The following is a 26,131-nucleotide window of genomic DNA, read 5'->3' on the forward strand; positions in this document are numbered from 1 at the left end:
ATTTTATACATTTCTATTATATTTATTCATATATATCTCTATTTTATATATATAAAAAAATTATTTTCAGATCTGTATCTAGTTAAATTCAACAAAATCATTCTTTCCTGTATCATCGAGTTGATAAAAATAAAGTGACACGTCTCAAAAATAAATAACTTTTCAGTAAAACATTTTTTTTTTTCTAAATTAGAACGATGTTTTAATGAAGATAATGATTGTACATAACTTCCTTTCTAATGTTGTATACTAATTTGTTTTCCGCGTTATATTTTCAATTATAATATATTCTTTAAAACTATGTCATGAGTTTTCGAAATTCAAACACTGCAACTCTAATATAAGATTGTATAAATTTCATTCTTTATTAAAATTGTGACACTTTTCTATATAAGTATAATATCCACAAATGTATGTCGTCTTTCCACAAAAATATGTTAATCTTTAAGAGTTGATTTCCTTTCATTATTTCAAAAATGCTAATTTTTTATTTCTGTTATTTATTATTTCTTTATCAACGCGATATATCTAAAATAATTAATTTTTACTGCAAAACCGTTCAGAGCAACGCAAACATTCGCATGAGGATGTTTGAAATAACAAGACTACCAACTTCGAAAGAGGAGCGTCCGAGGATTTTTATTTGAAATGCATCGCATAGATGGTGAAAGGTGACCTGCGATCTCCAAATGTAGGACAATAAATGGCACTGGCCCGATTTGTCGTAGAGAGCATTGCGGATTACATTAGCTCGTGTTCCGTGTTCCATAACGTCTCGCGGGATCGCCGAATAAAAAGAAATAATTCTAAAATTCGAAGATTTTTTTGGGATTCGAAGCAAAAGAGTAAGAAATTCATTGTCAAAGATACGGAGACGTCAACACTTAAGATAATGTAAAATGGCTGCTTTCCTTTTGGGAGATACAGGCAATACGTGTCATTCTATCTTTGTCATTCATTGAATAAAGAAAGATAAACATTTGTGTCTCTTAAAAGAAAAACAGTCACATAACGATGTCAAAACTCAAGATAAAGTGTAAAATACAGAATAATGACACATCGCTTCCTTACTTCAAAAATGACACAATTAAAAAAATTAAGTTCCTCAGAAAAAGAAAAAGATTATTTTTTAACTCGACAGAAAATTATTGATTTATTAAATAATATCAGCAAAAAGAATATATTCTTAATGTGATCAAACATTATTTTTGTCATTTTTGTTTTATTTAATTAATAATTTAATTAATTTTTCAAAATCACTTTTTTTTGAGTTGTAACAATTTTGACATTTTTTTTTAATCATTCTTTTTAAAATATAATTTTAAAATATTTATGAATGTTTTTTATGAAATTAAGTAAGTTACCTTTCAATAATTTAAATAATTTAATATTCTACCTTTTCATATTTGATTTCAAAAAAATTTTGTTTTGATATGCTAATGGACCCCTCCCTTGACAAATTTTTAGATCCGTCAATGCATTCGGTAAAACATCGTAAAATTTTCGACAGCAATCTAATGATTTCGGATGAACGTTTTTGATTCCCCGAATACGAACGTTGATTTTCCCGTACGAAGCAATGAGTAAGCGATCGCGGCTGGTGCCTCTCGCGCCGTAAATGCATGGAATCTGACCTTTCTTGCGCCGCGCAAAATCTCGGCTTACCGTTAGCGGGCCGGAGATGCCTTTGCAGGTGCAGATAATTCCCTTAATCGACGCGACGATTTTATTAGGTTCCTTCCTGGGAGGCAAACACGATCAGCGCTCGTGGCAAAAAAAATCATGAGGGACTTCCACAATACACAAACGGGACAATAACCCCGTTGACTTCGGTCGTTTGTTTCGCATTACTTGCCAATTCTTTAGTCTGCAACAGTCTTCTAGAAAAACAGCGCACGAATCGCCGTCTGTATATTGAACTTTAGATCTCTGGGATGTCGAGAGATGTAAATCTCTCCTTGAGAATCTTTCCTCGATTTCCCTAACTCGGCTTCTCGCTTTCGTGAATTCTTCTCTTTGGATCTTCATATCTCAACTTGTTCCGTCGTAAATGAAATAATACTTCCCATTGAGATCGAGAATAAAAGGAGCAGAAAAAGATAGATATCGAAAAAAGATAGAGAGAAAGAGAGAGAGAGAGAGAGAGAGAGAGAGAGAGAAAGAACAAGATATAGTTAATAATGTGAGGAAATAACGACGTGCATGCACCTCTTCCCTTCTCCAGAATTAAAAGCGTATGCGAATTCCTAGATGATGTCACCGCGTCTCCGCGATTCCTTACTCACAGAAATGAAAATCCCTTAGGCGGTTTTATGCCTGGCCTGCCGTAGAGTAATCTCGAATACACTGGAAAAAAATAAAGTCGTCCAGCTTCATGGAAGGATCGAAAAGCTTCACTGCTTCTCGTTTTCAGACACGCGTTCTTCCGAAGTGAAACTTATCCAATCGTCGGACGGCTTCCGATAAAAGGTATCACAAAAATAGAGATTACAGAAACAAAACGTAAGTGCATATACCCCAAAATGTAATCTATGACCTGGCAATTTATTCCGCGAATGACAAGACGGACAATTGTCGTCAGTGAATACGTCTTATCTCTCACCCAATTACTATCTTTCGGAACAGCATCCGTGCTTCGCGGTTCGACGTAACACACCGTTGAACATACGTGTATACACAAATTCTGTTTATTTATGTGACGCGGATTTAATTTGCACAGCCAGTAGTTTCGAAAGTTCAGACCCGCGTTCAGAACTGCAAGCTCCAGAACCTTATACAGTACAGAAGCTTACAGCAACATTGCTGCAACATTTCTAATGTTACTGCAGTGCTAGCTTGCAGTAATATTGCAATGTTGGTGCAATATTGCTGGAATACTGCAATGTTGATGCAATATTACTGCAAGCTTTTGTATTGTAATATTGCAGTAACGTTGCAGCATATTATTGTGAGTTACTATGTTGTACATCATTCCAGAAATATTGCAGTAACACTACAACTTTGTAAAAATGTTGTTGCAAGGTTCTGTGATGAAATCACAGAAGCTATATCACAGGTCATTCTAGCAATATTACAGCAACACTGTAACGTTCCAACAATATCACATTAACATTAACAATGTGCAGCACAAATCATTCCAACAATATTGCAGTAACACTGCAACTTTGTAACCATTTTGTTGTAAACTTCTATGCTGTATGAATACAACACAGATCATTCTAGCAATATTTCAGCAACATTTCAGTAACATTAATATCAAAATATTGCTGCAAGCTTCTGTGCTACATAGAAGTCACGTTACACTAGGCATAGAAGATTAACGATGAATTGAAGATTAGAATTCTATCAGTAAGATAATTTTAATTCATTTTGTTCTAATTAGTCGAATTCTAACATCTCTAATTCACACTTCTCAATCTTTAATGCATACGTGCGATGTGTGACATGAGCTTCTCATGACGTTACTCCGGATTGTTTTCATGGGTAAGGTTAAGGGACACCGCAATCGATCCCGTGTCACGGTATCATCGTGTCAGAGGGATACACGACGCCGAAGTCGACACTGACAACTCTTACCTCTTCTGCAGCTGAATCTCCCGGGTGAGTCGCGCGGATACGTGGTACACATCGTAGGAACTGAACACGGGGGAGGGGTGGAGCACCTACGAGCAGCGACGCACGGGTGATCGTGCGTGCATGTCACCGCGATTTACACAATTTGGACGGATGACGACGGGTGTCCCGGGTGTCGTTTTCGGAGTAACACGCAATTCACGTCCTCGCGACGTGTGCGACGTGACAGGACCGTAGAGTATCTTCCTTTCTCGTTGATTTTCCTTCAAAGGACAGGTGCAGCGTTGCGCCACGCTTTTTGGCAACGTCAAACGTTCACGATGGGTCGTGTTATTCACACCAGCGATCACGTACCAAGTGTGTGCACAGCACGGGATTGAGAGCCGAGCTGAGCCGAGCTGAGCGGGCTGAGCCGCACCACCTGTCACTCGGATTCGATAGCACGGAACATGCGTCGTGCGACGTCACCCGGCGCCCTGCACCCCGCACATCGTCGCCGCGACCAATCAGCGTTCGACCTGAAGAAAGAGAAGGTAAGAGCACAAAGTGCAAAGAGTGCAAAAATTACGACTATTACAACTCCAACTTAACCTTACTTTGTGTCTTGCTCGTAAACCTCGCGAAGATTACGTAAAATCGTTGGTATTATCATGGATAACAACATAGACGCGATCGTTCAAAATTTGGATGAGGAAAATGAGTCCAAGGCGGTGATGCTGTTCGGCCGAGACATCAGGAAGATCCCCTGTTTCAAGCAGAGTATGCTGTCCGGTATCTACAGCGGTCTCGCAGCCGGCCTGGGCACCTTCATGTTCACCAGTCGCGCGAAACTATCGACGAACGTCGCCCTGGGATCCTACATGGGAGTCACCGTGGTTTATTGGTGCTACTGCCGATACAACTACACGATGGAAAAGTACGAAATACGGAACCTGCAAAATATCATTCAGCAAAAGTCGATCAACGCGGAAAAGAACAAGGGAAGTGTTTAGGAACATCAGAGAAAACTGGTTGACATATGAAAACTGTTTGTCTGTCGCTTTTAGACTTTTAAAATGATATACGAGAACAAAAGATGCGTTAACATGTGATTGTAGCACAGTGCGATGTAATATAATTAAGATTATTGTATTATATTTATAAAATATGTGCAAAAAACGTCTGATGAATGTCTGAGTTACTTTTAATCTTTTCAATTGTATATAATATTTTTATACATTAATATCATATCTATGAGATTGTTAATTGATTGTAATTATATTTTTCAATGTATAAAAGTATTTTTTTTTAATTATCGATAGACATACACTGGAAAGAAAGTTTGGTTACACTAATTGGAATTTTGGTTGAAAATAGATAAATCAGAATTTTCTGATTGAATCTTATAATTCTAGTTAAGATAATCAAAATTCTGAAGTGATCAGAATTTTCTAGCTCGTTTACATTTTCAATCAAAAATTTTTTTCAGTATATGAATTCATAGAGTTATACTTAGAGGCTTATTTTGTAACTCTTATTGACTGTAACTATAGCATTACAGTGTCATATGTCGGTTGCTTAGTTTTATATATGGTAAAAAAATTACACAACAACTATACACTGTAAGTTACAATCGTTAAGAGTTACAGAATAATCTTTTGATTATGTGATAATTTAACCATTGTGTGACCACAGTTGTACTGTTTCAGCTAATATAATTGATAGTGTAAAAAATGATTAATTTTTAATTATAATTGACACAATGTTAATACACGAAATCATAGTAAAATTATAATGAATTTCTGTATAATAAAATTATTTTTCAAACATATATGTTTAATTTTTTTCCACGAGTATGATTGTTTGAAGCTATTAATGCCTTAAAGTTATTTCTTACATTTCTATTTGATTTTATGTATAATATTATGTATAATGCTATTCATGAATTCTATTTATTATATTTATATATATAATGCTATTTTTCATGAATTGTAAAAAATCTTTATATTTGTGGATACTCTTTAAATCTTTTAGAGTTAATGAAAGAATGAAATCTTACTCTTTTTCAAAATTGACTCAATTTTTATTCTTTAGAATGAGATTCTACTTCAAAGAGTTTAGAGAGCTTACATTTCGATAAATAATTTTCTATAGTACACTTTATATAATATAATTCCAATTTCTATATACTCCATGTTTATATTCCATGTAAAATGTAAATAATCTATAAGGTGACCTCTGAAAATCTTACGAATACAAGTGAAACAATTTCTACAGTCAGTAGTGTTTTCAGAGGCGCAACATAGCGCGCGGCATCGTGTACATAAAATGCGTGCAAATTTAATAAAACTAACATTTTAATTCAACTAAAAATTTGTATATAATAAGAGACGATAACGGACAAATTGAAATAATTCCTGTAATGTCACAAAACGATACAAGTGACGACGAATCTAACCCGTCACAGATATACCTCAATCCAAATTCTCATAACAATTCAGGTATATTTATATAAGAATTTATATAAGAATTACGAAATCTATTTATATCAATCCCAGAACTAGACGTTGTATTTTTACACGGATCACACAATGAATCTCTCAATGGGAAATTTCCTATACACAACTCTGGTAATGCACTGTAGATGACTTAAGACAACACGTACTTTTGTTAAATTCAATCGTGGTCCATCCATAAGTCATTAAAGAAAATTTGAAATTTAAACTTTCTTTAGAAACTCAAACATGGATGGATATTAAGATTGAATTTAACAAATCATCCCAAATTACCTATATTTACGATATTTATTTTCTAAATGTCAGACACAAAACAATTATAAGATTAAAATTCAATAAAATTTTAATTTTTTCATTAATTTTATAATTTTTCATTAAAATTTCACTTGTTAAGTTACAAAGCATACACAATTAAAACTTTTAAAAACTCTAACTTGAAATGTTCGAGTCTCTTAGAAAATCATGTAGTTCTGAAATCAATTGCAATTTGGACATAATTCTATAACAAATATTTCCAAAGTTATGTGTAGCCCAATCAGTCCCTCCTCCTCCATTTCGAGCTCTGTGATATTCGGACAAATTCCCGAAGAGGTGCTCCACGCCTGGAGTCAATTACCAGAAGCGATTCGCCTGGATCCGAGTTTGGCGATCTTTCAGAAAGAATGTGATCGAATAACGGAAACGAGGTGAACAAAATAAGCCTAAGAAATCGATGAAAAAGGATTTCTACATAACAAAAGATAATGTGTTTCCAGATCTCTGGACTGCGTGAAGAAAGAATGCCTGGTTGTCAATATGTCTCTTGGAATGCCACCCGCGACATCAATCAGGTAAATCACATATCACGATTAAGGGAGAAGTTTAACAAGATGCTAGAAATTCTCAGAACGGATGTAATAATTAATCCCGATATCTTCGCAGCATACAACATCAGAATGTCGACGAAGACGGGCAAGATGTGCAAATACAGGAGAGACAAAAGCCTTTTTGCCGTTACATGAAGTTAATCATACTCTCCTGTTGTTGGCTTCTATTCACAGTAAGAAAACCATCAGATCAATGTGATTAATTAATAAATCTCACGTTACTTCATATTGCAGATGATACTGATGTTTAAGAACGAGAGGATTGAGACGCTGCATCAGCTTTCTGTGTCTAGCAGAGAAAGTAGGAGTATCCTTCTAGTCAATCATAAAAAATCGAACTACGAATTTTTGTCTATTTTGAGCAAGATGGGATTTAGGAGACGAAATTTCCATAAATAGTATAACATCAATCAATCTCATATTCTCCTTATAACGATATAGATTATCGAATCAACGAACATGTTACAAGTACCTTGATTAGCGTGACGATGAAAGGACCATTGCTGCCGTTACAAAAACACGAACAGTATTTATCTGCGAATTTATCCACATGCTATTTGATGGTATGGCTGCAAGTTCTGGTGGACAGAAAAACCAATTCACGTCTCTCCATTACTGATTTGAAGAACTTGAAGGTCTATATCTTTAAACGTATACAAAATTATTCTGCATACACTTATGTTTGCGTCGAAAGAACATGAAATCAAATCCAGCCAAGCCTGAAACAGAGAAAGAAGAAAAGAAATCAGTCATATTAACAAATTACTTATCACAAATATCCTTCGGCCATTCTTTTACACACATTTCATAAAATTAATTAATCTTGATTATATTGAATATATATTGCGCATATTTATTTAAATAGCTAAATCTACTGAAATGCCTAGTCAGCAAATAAAAAGTAATGTAACATCAATGTTATACTTTCATATTCAAAAATATAAATGTAATATAACACATGGTGTTACAGTTACATTGTGCGAAATTATAATACTAATAAATATTTATTTCTCTTCAGCTTAGACAGAATAATTAAAAAAGGGATTTATTATAGTTCACAAATATTTCTTACTTTCATTCATCCATCCATCCGTGCTTCATCGCACGTCTCATATTCAATAAATTTTAATACCTGTCTTTATGTAACTTTCTATCATGCACTTTCTTGCCATTCATTATCTATATCATCACAGCCATAATTAAATAGTAAACCTAACATACATTTCCTATCATCACAACCATATATAATTATAACACTAATGTTATGTTACTTTTAGTTGGTATCGACTAAAGGCATTTATTTACTAGATAATTATAAACTAGCTACACCATACTATATTTGCAATCATTAATTGCAGAACGTAAGCGACGTGTGGACCTTGCCGGTATTACCTGAAAATTTGGCGAGCATTTTCCCTGACCAGAAGCATCGGAAGACTTTCCATATAAAAGCTGACAAGTATGTTATCTCATATTTTTACTATTATTTAAATCTAATAAAAATGAATTTTGCAAAATGTTTATTACAAATTTTGTTGGCAAAATTGTTGGCCAGCGGAAATATCTGAAAGTCTCACATGCAGTACGATATCTCAGAATTTGTTAGCAAATGTTTTGTTTATAGAATCCTATCGCAAGGCATAATGTTCATCAATCTGCGCACAAATTCGAAAGCCATTCTTTCGCTTTCGATAGGCTACGATTCATCGCCAATAAATGCCGATATCGGTATACCGCTTGCCGCAGTTGTCTTGATTATCTTATACATCCTGATAATTTTCGAGGTAAATTATGTACGCAAATTAGAATGTATTTATTATAAATATGAAAAAGACCACAATATGGTATATATGCAAGTACACATATAGTGTATATTAGTGTATATTAGTGTATATTAGTAATTCAAGATTGAATTACTAATTTTTAAAGCAATGAAGATCCAGCTTCGATCGTAAAAACATTTTAAATTTCTAGTATTGATTGTGTTTCTCACATATGCGGTCTAAAATAAAGATTCTTAATAATGTATTTATGTTGATTCCTAAATGCTCATCATATTTGATCGAATTAGGTAGTACACAGAGCTCTAGCTGCTATGCTGGCATCCACGATGTCCATCGCAATATTGGCGGCTTTAAATGAGGTATCGCAAGTACACGCTCTTTTAATTTCTATGACGGAATCTTTTTTAAAAGACAAATATAAAAAGTGGAAAGGACGATTTTACAATATCTAAAAATTTAGTTATAGATCTGAAAATAATTTTGTTAAATCATCAAAATAATAATTAGAACATTAAAACTGATTGATAGTTTTTGCAGCTCATATTATGCTTGAGATTCCCACGTAATTATTTTATGGTCCAATAAAATTTTCAGCTATTTATATCTAGTTACATTTTTAGATATTTCAACAAAATCATTTTTCCGTTTGGAATTTTGTATTTTAGCGTCCGAGTATGAGCGAACTTATCTCTTGGATAGATATGGACACGCTGCTACTACTGTTCTCCATGATGGTGCTGGTTGCCATCATCGCCGAAACTGGAGTGTTCGACTGGCTGGCAGTTTATGCTTACAAAGTGAGAAAAAGAAATTGGCATATATCTAAAGTGAAAAAAAAAAACTGAACCTGAGATACCTTTCATTTTTAGATAACCGCCGGAAGATTGTGGCCGTTGATAATGGCCCTCTGTTTCTTCACTGCGTTTCTGTCATCATTGCTAGATAATGTGACGACCGTATTATTAATGACTCCGGTAACTATTAGACTATGCGAGGTAATGGAGTTGAACCCAGTACCAATCCTGACTGCTATGGTAATTTATTCCAACATAGGAGGTGCTACGACACCGGTCGGCGATCCGCCGAATGTCATCATCGCTTCCAATCGGGATGTTAAAAACGCCGTGAGTTACACGAATGTGCTACATTACACGCACAGAAATGGAAGATAATGTTTGTCGATCTCATAATTAACAGATAATTACGTCGTAGGAAATTGATTTTGGTACGTTTGCATTGCACATGAGTATCGGCGTGATATTGGTGTTGATTGTGGTCAGTGCGCAAATCCGCTATATTTTTCGAGACGTCGCAGTTCTTAGATTCGACGAGCCGCAAGATGTACAGGTATAATATGCCAAACTTCCAATAATTTATATTCAGACAAAAAAAGCCTGTTCTTTTTCTATACAAGACTGAACTTCTTGCACGATTTATCTTTTATCTTATTCTCTTCGCGAATGCGAAAAAAAGAAGAAAAATAAATATGCAAGAAATTCAGCCTAAAGACAGTGGTAGCAACTATAAAAGTGCACTGAGAAAAAAATACAGTTTTAAATATTTAGTTCAATACTGCCAAACATTTACTTACAATAAATAAATTTTGGTTCAGTAAAAAAAATTGATTATTAAATCAAATTAACATTTCTTGTATTAAATAAATATATCTTTATATTTAACAAATATTTAGTTGACAGTATTCAATTAAATGTTTATTAAAATTGACTATATTTTTTTCAGTATAATAACTATACAAGTTTTATTGTAGAATTAATGTGTTAAATTAATATATAGTTATTTTATATTTATTACAACTATATATAAAACAGTTTTTTTCAATTGTATATTAATTTTACATATAAATAAATTTTATTGTTAAACAATAAGAATGATTTTATTGAAGTATCTAAAAATTTAGATAGATTTAAAAATGATTTTGTTGAACCATCAAAACAATTACATAGAAAACTCAAGTAATGAAAAAATGCTACAAAAAGTTTTGACATTTTGGCAATCAATTTCAGCACCCTATATAAATATTTTAATAGTTTAATAAAAAATTATTTTCAGATCCGTATTTAGTTAAATTTTTAGATAAATTTTATTTCAACAAATCATTCTTTCTTATAATTGCTACTATGTTTCTTTCTAAGTGTATAATATAGTGTCTAAAACTTTTACAGTGAGTCTCACTCTGAAAAGTAAAAATTTCACTTTTAAAAGTTAAAAATTAAACTCTTTCTCAAAAAGATATGCTCAATTTTTACTCTTCAGAATAAGTTTCCGCTTCAAAAAATTTAGAGAATAAATTATGATGTTGCGCATGATTGTCTACTCACAGGAATTGAGACACACGATTGCTATTTGGCAACGAGCGGCGGCGAGTCTGTCCACTTACAGCAAGGATGAGAATTTGGTGAGAGAAACGTTACTGAAGAAAGTAAAACGTTTGTTATCGCAACTAAAGAAGAAGCTAATCACAGGAAGCGCGGCGTTAGAGAAGTACAAGACCACACTCGAGGAATTACAAGAAAAGGCAAGCTGAATAATCTTTCATTTTTCACGAGCTTCATTGTGCTTCAATCATTAATCGCAGTATTTCGTATTTTTTTCCAGTATCCTATTAGAGATAAGTGGTTGCTGGTAAAATCTGGATGCGTGTTGGCTTTCGTGATCACACTCTTCTTCTTACACAGTTTACTTCATTTACATGTGTCTTTGGGTTGGATCGCCCTACTCGGCGTTCTATTGCTTCTGATACTAGTCGATAATCAAGATTTCGATGGCCTCATGGCGCGCGTCGAATGGAGCACTTTGTTATTTTTTGCATCGTTATTTATTCTTATGGAGGTAATATAAGGAAAATTTTACAAAGATTCTTGCCAATTTGAATATAGACTCCTCGAGATGGAGTCTTTTTAGACTAAAAGGAATTCGTTGAGAAGTTTAATAGCATTTGAAAAAATTCCTTAGGCTCTTTCGCGTTTGGGTATCATCTCGTGGATTGGTCAAAAGACGCAGGATTTTATTCTATCGGTCAACGAGGAGTCCCGATTAGCTGTTGCTATATTACTGATGCTTTGGGTGTCGGCTTTGGCTAGCTGTTTCGTTGACAATGTACCACTCACCACTATGATGGTGAGAATTGCAACGAATCTTGCCCAAAATCGCGAGCTCAGTTTGCCTATGCAGCCTCTAATATGGGCATTGACGTTTGGAGCTTGTATGGGAGGTAAGAAATTTTCCAGATCTCAATGGTTTCTCAAGTAATCTAAAACTGCAAAGTTTACCTCGAACATAAAATCATCTTTCGAGCTTTGTACAGCATCATGGTTCTTTCAATATATTCACATGATCGCGTTGAAATAACGATAGTCAAAGGTCATGCCTCGAAAATTGACGCTTTCAAATGAAGAGCGCCAGTTTTTTTCGCATGGCTAGCAGTTGTTCAGGTGAATATGTTTAAAGGAAATGGAACTTTGATTGGAGCTACTGCCAATGTTGTTTGCATGGGCCTCGCGGAACAACACGGTTACAAATTCAATTTCATGCAATTCTCCAGGTAAGTGAAATCATGACGTCATGATTAATACAAAATATGTCACCGCGTTTCGAAGATCTTGTGACTTGTCACTTTCCATCATAATAGCTAAAACTGCGTGATTGCAGGGTAGGATTTCCTATCATGTTAACGAGTACCATAACAATTATGGTATATCTGATGATTGCTCACGTCATCTTCGGCTGGAACGGAAAATAAATAAGGAAGACATACGAGTGAGGATCTATTCAATGTACAAGAAACAACAATAATACTCGTAAATTTACTTATTATATAATTTTTTTCAGAGCACAATATCCATTATGCAAAACCGAACGTATTTCCGTAAAATATAATATAAAGAAAGAGCACGATCAATATGTAAATTCGTTTTACTTTCAATATTTCTACATATATTTCTATGAAATTGTAAGGGAAAAAGAAATCTGTATAACTCTTTTTAATACGGCCGAACTTCTTTATTTTTTTTTTCAAATATTGTTCTTATTCTAATATAAAATAATTCTAATAATACGCATAAAATAAAAATGTTGCGCCTTTCATCGTTCGCTTTTTTTTGTAAGCAAACTGTGCACATGGCCACATATAATCACGTGGCAATGAAACAAGAATTAAAGAAAAATTTCTATTTACAGAGAAATAGCTGTAACAGAGTAAAAGTGTATCTGTTATATGTAAAATCAGTCATGTGTATATTATAAATAATTGTATTACTTACAGTAAATATTGTTTTCTCAAGATTTTTTCAATTGCTTGCCTTTAATGATGAAACACAATGACAACATTAAATATTGATATAAAAGATTACAATTGGCAGATCATAATTGCAAAAAGATTTAATGATTACATAAAATACATATATATGCTAGACAATTCGTTGAAATATTATTGTTAAAAATAAGGCTCTCCGGAAGAAGAGAAAAAGATCTCAATTCCAAAAATTGCCGCTCGGTGGATTTTAAAATCAAATAACTTATCGTAAGCTTATACTTGTATTCTCCTAATTAAACGTGCCCCTTAATTCAGCATACAGTTGCACTTGAAATAAACTGTATGTCAAAATCTATTCCTTACAAAAATAATTCTAATAATTAGCTGATAGTAAATTATCATGTGATGCATCGTTATATAACACGAAATTTATTAAAACTTATTAAAATATAAGCGTGAACATCATGAGTGATTTGTTGAACTTGTTTGCATCCAACAAACGACGTCTAGAATTGTGTGCGCAGCAAAAACATTTTCTTATAAATGATAAAAAAGGCTGCGTTTGCTGCAAAAATATTTACAATGAATATAACATACTAATCATGTGTCATGTTAAAAATGATATCTCTGCTTTACTGTAATCCTGTTATCTGTAAGTACTACAATTTTAAATGATGCGTCAAATTGTTTCTCTTCCATTTGCGTAGAATTTTATTCTCAAACGTGCATGGCAGAAGCGACATACTTTTATATAAATCGTATGTTTTGGATTTTGAAGCTTCGGTAATCTGCAAAATAAAATCTATAAATTAGCTGTCATTTTTATATTAAAATTATTTAGACATATATTCGAAATGTTATCTGCTAATAATTGCAGAAATATATTGCCACTGCAGAAACATTCCTTGAAGAATTATCGCGAACGAATAGTCCCACAGGTATAACGAAGGAAACCATCAGAGATGCATCTTATTAGAAAAACTTATTTTAAACATGACTGGTCAATTTTACTACACAGTTACATTATAGATTATATTTGTATGAATCTGATTTTATGCGATTACACAATGTTTTCGTCAAGTCATGCCTACGCTTTACTGGGATGTGAATCGAAATGAAAACCTGCACCTGCACTGCTATAATAATGCTGAATTGCGAACTTAACTTAAAGAGCCGAATCAAATTCAAACACTTAGCGCAGTAAAGGCATTCTTCGAGCTCGCGTAACTACCTGAGATATCTTATATAGTTTTCAGTCGTTGAAACGCACAGATTCCTATATAACACTGCTGGACTACTTAATACTCGGATATACCGCCAGAAAACATACACGAACGACAGGCTAGCTAACGAAGTGTAACCCAGTTCAGGAATAAAATGTTTGAGATCCAACGGAAAAATAAATATAATTTAAAGAAGCCGACACACACACACACACACATATATGTCCTTCAATAGAACATTATATCAATTGCGTAAAATTTAAAAAAAAACTCGGAACAGTATAAAAATAAAACGGGAAAATTTGTGAAGAATGTAACTGGGATGAGATATGTAATATCGCGTATGTTTTTCCAAGCGGTGTAGCAGTCTTATATATTCGATATTCTAACGGTACAAAAAGAAAAAACGCACACATCCACATCAATGTAAGAAAACGCCGAAAGCAACACTCGAAAACGTAGTTGATATTAAGTGTTTTGTCGCCCTTAATAATGTGATTAAATCTTTGATGTTCCGTGATGATTCCGATATACAAAAAAATAAACAAACAAGACGAAATTATGTTCTAGGTGTTGCTAACGGTGTTACCATCCCAAAGAAACGATGGAAGAAGCAAGTCCTTACATTAATTATTACAACAAACCATGCAATATTAGTAGCACTTGTGGAATGCCTGTCACGAGATTGGTTTGTGTATGTGCCAAGGCGCGTATTAACAAGCGTATGGTACTTCTGTCCTCAGGAAATACTTCATCGAGAAATAGCGACGCGGATATTTATTCGCAAGGTACGAAAAAATCCTGTAAAGAGTAAGTACAAATTATCTAGCTTTGATTCTCGAAGTGCGTCAGTGCGTCGCGTGTCGTATCACATGATCGCCTCCCGCATCAAGAAGTTTCTCGATCCGAAGGGTAATCGTGAAAGTAACGCGTGACAAGTTACTGAGGAAAATTATCGTCATTCATTATATTCATTTACCGGCGATGAGGTAACTAGGAGGTGCATTTAGATGGCAAGTATGTGCAAATAACAAATAAAATAACTTCTTTAAAACCTAATAGGACTTAAAGAAGTCCTCTCGAGATCTTAAGGTAGTGTTGTACGCGTATAGTTTACCAGGAACAGGACGCTTGAATAACTCTTCTAGATATGAAGATATCTACAATATTTATAGAATATTTAGACTTCTTTTTGGGATTTTTTTATCCTCCGAATAGCGTGAAATCACGACTTATTGTCTAGTTTTACCGCAGGATTTTTGTTTCAATTACGGAATAATATTCTACCGCTCTAAAATTTTTTACGGGATAATACAATTGGAATTATCTTTTTTACCTCACAAACGACTGCTGTATCATACCGCTAAACTATATTTCGACTATTTATAATTTCTAATTATGTCAATCTAATTTCTAATTATCTCAAAACGACATCCGTAATGCCTGCATCTTCAAATCTAAAAATATTATCCAGTTGTACTATTTCTGGTGGGTCGACTGGTATTATTCTTAAACAATATGTAGAATTATGAAGAATCAAGAATATGTGTATGTACATATAGTAGCACATACATAATGACAACTGACAGTCTCACTCATTCTCACACTTATTCGCTGGATTGAACAATTTTTAATTGAATAAAGCATCATTAAAAATAAGATCCAACACATATTTGCTTTGTTTACACGAGACTGTACGTTCAATGTTTTTACAATTTAACCCTTTCCACTCTTTATATTAATTGAAAAAATTAATTCATCAATGATGATAATTAATGAAAAAATTAGTAAAGATAATTAACAAAAACTTTATTAAATATAATTTTAATGAACATTAATATTTTTTTTATTAATTAAACCGTGAAAAGTACAATAGACATTAAATAATTGTACAACAATCGAATTTTATCGTATTGTTAAATGAAAAGGGTTAAAAACAATGAAAGAGAGTCATTATAACTGAAAATTTTTGTTTTACTTCATAATACTGTTATAAATATAGAAAGTAGCGTGTTTCCAAGTATCACTATTTATCATGTGTATAGATCATCAATGCAAATAAACGTCCATTTTCAAAGATTTTTCATTATTAGTTATTATTATTAGTCATTATATTCTACTAAGATCATAATATACAAATTGTATGTAAATGTGATATAAAATTTAATAATACAAAAATGACTTTTTAATTATTTGCTTATAGATGTGGCTAGAGATGTAAACGACGGAAAAATAGAATTATAGTAAAAAACTCAGGAAATAATGGTTTTTTCTTTCAGTTTTTGTTAGTTTTTTACTCGAATATTTTTTTTTAGCATTTCACGATTTCGATGCTGTACTATTGTTCTAGAATTTAGTTTTTGCACTTATTCATAAGATTTCTGTGCAAAAATAGTTACAAAAGTAAAATTTAATATAATGATCATATAATGGTGGTTATAAATATACTTTACCTTTCACTATTATTTGAATGATATTTTATACCGTATTCCAAAATTATAAAAGTTAAGTAAATGTTCTATATTGTTATTAAAATAAATAATACTTTGCTAATCAACACTATTTTTATCGTATACCTCGTAGTTATAATTATACTGCAACATATGTTGTTAATATATATTATGGTTGTAATTATACTCTAATATATATTTTAAATTTAAATTAGTGAAACAATGTTCATTGAATCTCTAATTACTCTTGAATCAATATTATATTGGGATATTGTCTCAAAATAATTAAAATATAGAATACAAAATAATTAAAACATAGAGTACAATTGTAACCAATATGCAATGTCTATTATGCTTATAAAATATTATCTGTATTATCTATATTAATAACATCACTTATTTAACTTTTAAATATAAAATATCTGTCGTTCAAATAATTACATTGAAATAACTATTTTTTCATAAATTTTATGTAATTTGATAAAAAAATACATTATTTGTAGTAAAAAAACTAGTTTTTTATTTCAAAATAAACCGTATTTTACATCTCTAAATGCGGTAAAGAAAAAATATGATTCATGTTTATTTTAATTTATAAATAATGTAGCTCGAAACTTAACATCACATTAGATTTTTTACAAAGGATCTTTCAAAATATACATTTTCAAAATAGACATTTATCACGAATACAAAATACACGTAAAAAAAGTAAGTATAACGCAAAGTTATGTTTTACAATTTACAAATCATATTACATAAACCTATATAAGATTCCATTCGAGCGATCCTTGTCCAGCGTGTGTAATGCGTTTATAATAAACCTGCAATTACATGTAGTTTTTATACTATGGAAATGTATATAACATGTCACATTGATAATTCGGGATGATTTTCGGGATGTATAGTCGTCGTTTCCTGTTTTCTAGATGAAGTATCTCACGACTTATGTTTGTGTCAAACATTCAGATATATATACAATTTATCTACGAAACAAATTAATCATTCGATGAATAATTGCCTTACACTCTTCAAATAATTAAAATGTTTCGATACGGATTTACACGGGATTGAAATATATGCGGTAATATAGTTCTAATACTCATAAAAAGTTGTACTATCTCGTGTATTGTGTCATGCTAACGAAATAAAGACACGTCGATTAAAACAAGCGCAAGAGACATCTGAATAACAGGTAATGCCACAGAGTGCTTTACAACATATGATCCTAATGTATTATTGCTCTTTGCACTTCTCAAAATGTTCGAAACGTCGCTTTTTTCCTATTCTAAAAACTCGTGTAAAAGTCGCTTGATATCGAAACCCAACCAAGCCAATGATACAGCTTAGTAAAATATGACTGTCTTCGAGTATTTAGAGTCGATTCTAAATCATCTCAATTTGAAGTAAAACAAATGGATCGCGCGACGCGCGATCATTCCTGATTCTCTCCTTTACTATAAGTTATCGTTTCACGGATTTATGTCAAGACTTCGTAAAATAGTGATGCCTATACTATAGCGACTGTATATTGTCATTAAAAATATTATATTTTCACGTGGATATATTTGGCAAGCATGCACGTCGATTTGGAAGATCTTTTTTTTTCTTTCCTTTTCTAAGTGACGACCAAATAAAAATCGAGTGTATGAGAGCTAATGACAACTACGAGAGGACGGCTCGCAGTCTTTTCCAACGTGCCTCCAATTGAGACTTATTCCTGACAGGATTCCAATCGAATTCAGGACTGGCTGTACTTTTGTTTGAATAAGCAACATTGTTATAGCTAAAATCTGAATTGAAATTGGCCAAGTCGACAGTACTTAAAATTCGTACGGCGGACGAGAGGCGAAGCTTACTGGTTGGGGAGCTAAATACCAGTTTGCGGCCTTGCTTACTGTTGTTGCCGATGTCTCCAATACTGCTACTATTATTACGATCGTTTTGTAATTGTTTTACTTTGCGGGAATACTCGGCGAGAAACGATTTCGCCATAGATCATTGCCGATACGCCTGTGGCGATATGCCGTTCCCAGGAGTCACGTAGTCACCGATCATCAGGCTGGGATTCACTGGGTAATGAGAAGTGTTGCCGAGGACCAGCGATTGCTGGAAAGTAACACCAAGCTGTAGCGCGAAAGTCACGCAAGCAGACGTATTGTTTTAGTTTCCGTCTCTCACGTAAATTTTATTAAATGTATATATGTATATAGTACTACACACGCATATTGTAACAATTTTTCAGCAGAACAATTATTTCATGCTTGTGTTATATCGTCTAAAGCATCATTGTATAAAATACATTCTTTATTGCTTTACAGCTTATTGTGAAAATGTCAAGTTTTGAACTGTACTTACAGTGGCAGGTGACGTAAACATATTTGGAGTTATTCCACCGCCTATTAATTGTGCTGCTTGAGTGCTCGTCGCTGTACCTCCTACGCGACCACGTCCTGTACTCGAAATAGAACCCGGATGAATGTTTGGTTGTCCTCCTGTTACATAAAAATCCGTACATTTTCTTTATATGTACGAATGAAGTCAGTAAAAAGTACGATATTAAAAATATAAAACAAGACATTGAGCTACACTGAACTATTTATATTAAATTTTTACTGAGAGAGAGAGAGAGAGAGAGAGAGAGAGAGAGAGAGAGAGAAAATAAAGATTATTAATTAAAAGTAAAAATGATTTTAAAAATAGTTAAAATATATTTGAAATAGTTAATTATTATAATAAAAATCATTAACACATTATCCAAAACAACTAGAGAAATGTTTTTATAAATAATTTAATAAAAAGATATTTATATATAAACTCTACATTATTATATTCATCATTCGCGGATAACAAAAAAAAAGAGATTTTTAATCAATTTATCATCATTTCGTTGTAGTAAATAATAGAATAATAATAACTTAAATCTAAATGTTGGGAGGAGAAGAATATATTTACTTTTTTAATATGGGATATTAAAGAATATAGTTAAATATTTATAAATCCATACTAAAACAATAAAGTTTATTTACATGAATTGCAGATTCTACAAAATATGTATAAATTAGAACAATCACAAGGAACTTTTTCTTCTTTGTACAAATGTCTTCCATGATGTAGAATAATAAAATATTGTGTCCATTTCCGTAAGTACCAGTATAATAAAAAGGTCCAGCAATAATTTAATAATTTGATATTTACGTAATAAAGAATTTATCTGTAATTATAACAATGTCAGCATCTAATAATTAAAAATATTCAATATCTTTAATCTAAATATTTCACTACTGCAATTGTTATTAATTACAATAATTTCTATGTTTCAATGTGTATACAAAGAAAAATTTTCTACACTAAGAATATCTAATAATTTCAAATCATTCTTGTACTATACAAAATTTTGGAAACATTTCATGCTAATATTTTTATTTTATTTTATGTTTACGTGGAAAAAGCTATTAAAATAAAAGGTTTTAAACAGTAAAATAATAAAACTTTAATATGTTAGAAGAAACGTAAATTATAATATCCTTGTATGATACAGTATGTAAAATGCTTATGGTAAATAACAAACTGCAAAAACAGTAAAAAGGAAAAATATTTATTTTGAGCAATACTGGAATTTAGGATATCTCAGATTATAAAGACGATCATTTGTTATCATTGAGGAAATGTTTTATATTTAGATATTTTGTTTTAAATATTGCATATAGCGAATACATAGAATGTAGGCCGAAATTATTTAACGATCATGTGAGCACCCTTCATACATATTGTGACACACGATTTCATAAATACGTTTCAAAAATTAGACGTCGGAGAATTAAAATCGCCAGGGCGTGATGCATGTGGCAAGAACATTGATTACAAATATTATATATTCCACACGGCACAATTAATACATATAATGATACACTGAAGAGTCAAACCAAACCTTACCTATTGCCAGCAAATTATTTGGATTTACTGTGGCGCTTGTATCCATCGACACTTCGCCGAGACCATTAACCGACATTCCATTGACCATATTCACTGCTTGTCGAGCACCCTGCGCATCCAGAGTTGTCCAATAGGATTCACTAGGTGAAGTATTATTTAAACCAGGAGGTGGTTGTGCTGCAGCGCCTGTGTATCGGAAGTAAGGATTTTTCAAGTCTAAGGTGTTGTTACTGCTTTCTAGATTTGTTCCTTCAAGCTTCAGTTCTATTGTTACATCATAGGATTGTCTGAAACAAAATATATTATGTATACATACAAGAGAATGACATAAATGTAGAAATAGATATGTAACAAAGTATTGGAATATGAAATGGTGTCAAGTGAGAGACAGTAAAAATAGATACAAGTATTCCCTTACCTTTTATTTGCTATAAGAATGACTTTTCCAGAGAGCAGTTGCCCACTTTTACAAAACAATGGGTTTTCTAAGAGGCAGCGTACTTGATACCAATGTGTGAGAGGTTCTGTAGGAGCAGTACTTAACCAAACTTGTTGTGTTGATCCGATAAAAGCTACATCGAACCAAAAAGCTAAACCATGGCATGTACCACTCTCCAGTATATGAAAATCGACATTTATTTCTAAAAAGGACACAATTTATAGGATGTTAGCAGTGTCACGTTATAATTCGTTCATAAATTCGTAATAGTTCTTTTCCTTCCATACCTATTTTATGTAAATCAGTCTCATCAGCTGTTTGGAAGTCTACTATGTGCCTCACAGATTTCGCCATACATATTCTAATATCAAAAGTATCGACAATCGGTTGTCTAAAATATTCTTTAATGGCGTTATTTCTCATGGCAGAGAGATCTACTCCGTGGAAACATGTTTGATACCAAAAGTTGGCCTTATTGAATTGTTCCATATAAAGATTTTCATCGGAAAAGGGTGCGATATGCAGATCTCCTCTGGAGGGAAACATTCTTCCGCCTATATATAAAAATAATTTGATTAAGGAAAAAAAAATAGTAGCAAGACAAAAAATAGCACGTAAGTCGTAAATTTTCTTTCAAGATATTTACCTGGACTTAACCACTTTTTCGCATGAAGATAAGTTTCAAGCATTCGTTCATTATATAACATGTATCCCATAGGCTCACTCACTATACAGTCTACGTGTTCGGGTAAATCGATCTCTTCTATTTTTCCAGCTATGACTATTATTTTATCTTGTAAATTATTAGCTGCAACTAGAAGCTCGGCATGATTTGCCATATTGCTCGCTTCCACGGCGTATACTTTTTTCGCACCAGCTTGTATAGCGAAAAATGATAGTATACCAGAACCAGCACCTACATCTAGTACAACCTTATCTTTAAAATCAGACAGATTCCCCAGAATCGCTCGTTGGTATGTACTGGTTCTAATATAATCTTGCATCATGTTTTGCTGCTGCGAAAGATAACCATAAAATTGGAAATATTGCATCGCTGAGGATTCTTCCGTTCTTTCATTAAATGCCGACACTCCTTTTCCCATTTTGAGTTTTACTATGTGTGAGTGAAAATCGTGAAAATCTGTGAATGAAATATATATATGTTTAAAGTGCTTCTTGTGGATATTTCTCTATTTTGTAACTTAATGACAATTCAGTATATTATCATTGCACATATATTATACACATTATACATTGTAAAAAATTGTGCAACAATAATATAACGATAACTGTCGTTAAAAATTACAGAATCGGACTACGTTTGGACATCCTTAAACATCCGTAATTAGAAACTGATCATTCTATTCTTTAGAGGAATAACTGTAATTAACCAGTTTCATAATTATAAACGTTATTAAACCAATTAAGAGTGTCCATGTAAACATAATCATTAAAACAAAAATATGTATATTTCTGATGTCTATTACATAATGGACCTTCTACAATATTGTAGTGATATTGTATAGTAAGCAATAAACTGTAAGAAATTGAAACAATCATATTCGATTATTCTCCTCATATTTGATTGTCAATTTCTTCCAACTGACTATATCATATTACTCTTATTGTAGACGATCTTTCAAACTTAATGCATGAGGATGAAAATTGGAGTACAAGTTGATGGCTCACCTGGTTCATTAGCAAATGTAATCAGTAAGCTATCTGTATCGAGTGTAAAAACATAACTCCGTGATGATACACGAGAGCATTCGGTGCTGGGAGTCACTGGGAATTCCAGTAGAGTCGCTTTCTCCCTGTTGCTGACATCTGAAACAAACATCCAAAACATCAATTCTCTTCCTTGTATTTTATTATATGCATCAAAGAAAGAGAATACGAAGTAAAACATAATCGCACGTTAAAAAGAATAATAAAAAAAAAAACGATCAAGATATATGTTTCTCTCTGATCTTTTTAAAATGACATTTTCAATGATCAATAACTTCCTACATATATAAACGTCCTCTATCTTCTTAATAAACAATAATAAGGTAATTTTCCTGATATACAATGCAACAATCGTCAATATCGCGTAAACAATAGAATTCGATTGGAACTGTCATCATAGCGTCATTATCGATATCAGCAGTGTAACAAATGACGAGAAGACAATTCGTTCCAACAGCAGCCGAAAGGCGTGCAGACACAAACAAGAAAAAAAAAAGAAAGACACAACTGGGGAAGAAGGGAAGGCGAATCGGTGAAGGATGATGTCGCGATATCGACCGGCGATCGATCGGGAGGTCCTCCGGAGCTACGAATTAGACTGGAAGAAGGAAAAAATTCGTCGCGTAACGCGATGGGAATTGTGGTTATGTCGTCCGGGTCGCGGTTGGTCGTGTGATCGATCAAATCAGCCGCGTCGCCGTCGGCCGTGTCGTATGACGACGGACACCGCTGGGCGCGATTACAGCGGGTATCGTCGCGTTCATACCTGAGACAAGCTCGACGCTGAGGCCTTGCGGGTCGTAATTAATATTGAGCGCGACCGGTTTGTTGTACTTCGGCGTGGACTGTCCATTGTTTGACAGAGTCGAGACCGTCACCCGAAACGTCTTCGCCATTTTTCGCAACACCGCGTGCCAGCGCTTCCCGACGCTGTTTCTCTCTCTCCCTGTCCGTCCCCCTCCCTCTTCACTCTCTCTCTCTCTCTCTCTCTCTCTCTCTTGCTCCGCTCTCCTACTCCTCTTCTACTTCTGCCGGTGGCTCGTAACGTTCTACGTTACGCCGCCGCTCCGCTCTTCGCGCCTGCCACACCACTCGCGTGAGAAACAAAAGCCGCCGCTGCCACCGTCGTTACCGCGAGTTATGTACGATACCTCGGACAGAAGAGAGAGAGACCAACCCCCGGCCAGGGCCGTCACTGCGCTGCGTTGCGCTACGAAATCGCGCCGATTCTCGCTGATTCTCGCTTGCCCCTGTCCCGTTTGTTCCCCGAACGCCCCGCGAGGTGCCGCGAGAATTCGCTCCGCCCCCGCCGCTTCCACCCTGGGCTCATCCAATACGTAGATGTGCAAATTCTATCATCGTTACTGACCAATCGCCACCATTTTCGCCAGCATTGCCGTTCGAACGAAGAGATTCCCGCCAATTTTACTAATCGCAATAATAAATCAGTATTCGTAATTCATTCTTATTTCAAGATTGTCTTGAGTAATGTCTTAAAATACTAATACGACCCTCTGATTGATTCGTGACATCTTAAGATTCTATGGCTGTGTTTTAACGCTCACAATGTTTTAAGCGTCGTTTCATCCTTATTGTTCTTAAATATTAAACAAGAACAATTGATGCTCACAAGCGCAGTGAGCGTTCGCAAAAAGCGAATGCAGCATATATAAGATAGTCTTAAATATAAGAATCGATTATAAACATTGATATGTCTGTTTTTATTTCAAAATCTTAAATGGTCTTAAGGTGTTAAATGGCCGGTTTTTAAAATCGTTTTATTTTAAAATCATTTTAAACTAATGCCTTTTAAGATACTATTTAAGACAGCTCATTATAGATTTAAGACTGTCTTAAACATAATCTTAAATATAAGAATAGATAGATTATAAATACCGCATATATTACATTTTAAGATTGTGTTTAAGATAGTCTTAAATAATAAAAGAATCTATTACGAATATTTATATCTCTGTAATTTGTTTTACGAAGTCTAATCTAAAGTTCTACAAACTGTAATTAAATTTTACAAACTCTAATTTTACTCTAATCTAAAATAGAGATTGTTAACTATTTAAACGATTTTCGATAATTTTAAAGCTTCAAGAAATATATTTGTGCGAATAAAAAAAGTGAAAATATATATAATTCATAAATATGTTTGTACATTTTTTAATGAAAATATATTCGTTACTATTAATTATGTTAAATTAATAATTATTTTGATTCTCTTTGAAGTTGCAAAGATTAAAGTATCAAAGTTTCGAAGCTCCAAAACTTTAATCTTCAAAGATTTTAATGTAATATGTTCTTTTTACGAAAATATATTCGTTATTAACTTTATATTTTAACATTATATTAAATTAATAATTGTATAATCTTAACTCTCTAAAGCTTCAAAGATTGAAGTATCGAAGTTTTGAAGTTTCGAAACTTCGATCTTCGAAGATTTTAAAGCCGAAAGCTTCGAATGTTTGAAGTTTCGAAACTCGAATGTCAAAGCCTTCAAAGTAAATCACCTTTAATCTAAAACTCGCGGAATTAGAATCTCTATTGCGAACTGAAATGTTGAGAGAAATGAGAAACAAGCGCGGACATCCTGTGTACACATCAGACAAGAGATATCCTCTTATCTAGATTAATTATTTAGGTTCGATTCTACTCCAACATAAGATTAATTTTAGTTTTAGTTAACTTACTGTTCTCGTAATTAGAAAAAGTTTTATTTTTTATCTTTTCCTAATTCTTCGAATTTCTAATCTTAGAATCAGAAATTCTAGAATTAGAAATTCTTAAAATTAGAAAAAGAGATAAAAAAGATAAATTTTGAATTAATATTAAAGTTAATTTACATTATAACGTAGAAACGGAATTTCTCACAAACTGAACTAAGATTAAAGTTAATTTACATTGGTAGAAATAGGCATTAAAGAAACATTTCCATTCCATAAGATTAGGCTGGAGATATACATATGTATGTATATGACTCGCGGAATACAAAAGATGAATTCAATGCAATGATATTATCTCCGTTCCTGTTATGGCGATAACACTCGATGAATTGAGCTCCGTTATCGTTGCATCCGCCTCGCTGCTACATGCGTACCGTATTGATAAGCGTCGAAAATCGCGGAGCTCGCGCACGCTCGATCAAAGTGACTTTCTAAACACGGCCGCGTTGCGCCTCGCTCAGCTTATTGAAGATTGAAGTGAAGATATTCGAATTGGAATTCCTCCACCGAATCTCAATCTGCCTCGACCACACGACGCTTAGAACAAACACGGTCCAGAGGGTCGTCGATCCTTATTTGGCACACCAGTCTGCTTAGTATTTTCCCGAGTCTTAGGATTCAGTCAGTGACTTCTG

The 26,131-nt window shown here is 33.3% G+C and overlaps 4 protein-coding genes across 10 annotated transcripts in view; 2 read left to right on the forward strand and 2 right to left on the reverse strand.

The window, feature by feature from the left end:
- Positions 1 to 3,641, reverse strand: part of LOC108691571 — a 35,126-nt gene extending 31,485 nt beyond the window's left edge. For 3 of the 5 annotated variants that reach the window (XM_018199373.1, XM_018199378.1, XM_018199377.1), the window contains exon 1: positions 3,577 to 3,641. The gene's annotated coding sequence lies outside the window, so the exon portion shown is untranslated. Of the gene's footprint in view, positions 1 to 1,665; positions 1,754 to 2,285; positions 2,344 to 3,576 lie in introns of those variants that run through there. The other 2 variants (XM_018199374.1, XM_018199375.1) reach the window with 2 other exon arrangements.
- A 455-nt stretch (positions 3,642 to 4,096) lies between these two features.
- On the forward strand, positions 4,097 to 4,637 carry LOC108691575 (cytochrome c oxidase protein 20 homolog). Its single transcript, XM_018199385.1, has one exon. The coding sequence runs from the start codon at positions 4,224 to 4,226 to the stop codon at positions 4,563 to 4,565; it is 342 nt and encodes a 113-aa protein (XP_018054874.1). The 5' UTR covers positions 4,097 to 4,223; the 3' UTR covers positions 4,566 to 4,637.
- Positions 4,638 to 5,974: 1,337 nt separating this feature from the next.
- LOC108691552 (P protein) lies at positions 5,975 to 12,629 on the forward strand. Its single transcript, XM_018199337.1, has 18 exons — positions 5,975 to 6,053; positions 6,589 to 6,754; positions 6,824 to 6,898; positions 6,990 to 7,107; positions 7,169 to 7,241; positions 7,376 to 7,569; positions 8,293 to 8,393; positions 8,559 to 8,718; positions 9,006 to 9,077; positions 9,384 to 9,515; positions 9,588 to 9,842; positions 9,931 to 10,065; positions 11,060 to 11,254; positions 11,335 to 11,568; positions 11,692 to 11,950; positions 12,187 to 12,280; positions 12,388 to 12,495; positions 12,568 to 12,629. The coding sequence occupies exons 1-17, from the start codon at positions 5,975 to 5,977 to the stop codon at positions 12,476 to 12,478; spliced, it is 2,433 nt and encodes an 810-aa protein (XP_018054826.1). The 3' UTR covers positions 12,479 to 12,495; positions 12,568 to 12,629.
- Positions 7,434 to 23,979, reverse strand: LOC108691554 (histone-arginine methyltransferase CARMER). 3 transcript variants are annotated; one of them, XM_018199339.1, is made up of 8 exons: positions 23,531 to 23,979; positions 22,726 to 22,863; positions 21,683 to 22,177; positions 21,324 to 21,590; positions 21,016 to 21,238; positions 20,598 to 20,884; positions 19,020 to 19,156; positions 7,434 to 7,653 (listed from the first exon to the last, which is right to left on the reverse strand). In XM_018199339.1, exons 1-8 carry the CDS (start codon positions 23,658 to 23,660, stop codon positions 7,534 to 7,536), a joined length of 1,797 nt encoding a protein of 598 aa, XP_018054828.1. In that variant the 5' UTR covers positions 23,661 to 23,979; the 3' UTR covers positions 7,434 to 7,533. The 3 variants fall into 3 exon arrangements, with proteins under 3 accessions (XP_018054828.1, XP_018054829.1, XP_018054827.1); XM_018199340.1 differs by lacking the exon at positions 7,434 to 7,653 and adding an exon at positions 18,318 to 18,770; XM_018199338.1 differs by lacking the exon at positions 7,434 to 7,653 and adding an exon at positions 18,318 to 18,788.
- Positions 23,980 to 26,131: the final 2,152 nt, after the last annotated feature.

Source organism: Atta colombica, unplaced genomic scaffold, assembly GCF_001594045.1.
Source record: "Atta colombica isolate Treedump-2 unplaced genomic scaffold, Acol1.0 scaffold47, whole genome shotgun sequence".
Taxonomy (NCBI): domain Eukaryota; kingdom Metazoa; phylum Arthropoda; class Insecta; order Hymenoptera; family Formicidae; genus Atta; species Atta colombica.

Bases quoted from the DNA above. Each gene is read 5' to 3' on its own strand.
- LOC108691575 (XM_018199385.1), top strand. From the start codon at position 4,224: ATGGATAACAACATAGACGCGATCGTTCAAAATTTGGATGAGGAAAAT.
- LOC108691552 (XM_018199337.1), top strand. From the start codon at position 5,975: ATGTCACAAAACGATACAAGTGACGACGAATCTAACCCGTCACAGATA. The intron at 9,843-9,930 runs GTGAGTTACACG...ATTACGTCGTAG, and splicing joins ATCGGGATGTTAAAAACGCC to GAAATTGATTTTGGTACGTT. The intron at 10,066-11,059 runs GTATAATATGCC...GTCTACTCACAG, and splicing joins ACGAGCCGCAAGATGTACAG to GAATTGAGACACACGATTGC.
- LOC108691554 (XM_018199338.1), bottom strand. From the start codon at position 23,660: ATGGCGAAGACGTTTCGGGTGACGGTCTCGACTCTGTCAAACAATGGA. The intron at 21,239-21,323 runs GTATGGAAGGAA...TGTCCTTTTTAG, and splicing joins GACTGATTTACATAAAATAG to AAATAAATGTCGATTTTCAT. The intron at 20,885-21,015 runs GTAAGGGAATAC...ATTTTGTTTCAG, and splicing joins ATTCTTATAGCAAATAAAAG to ACAATCCTATGATGTAACAA.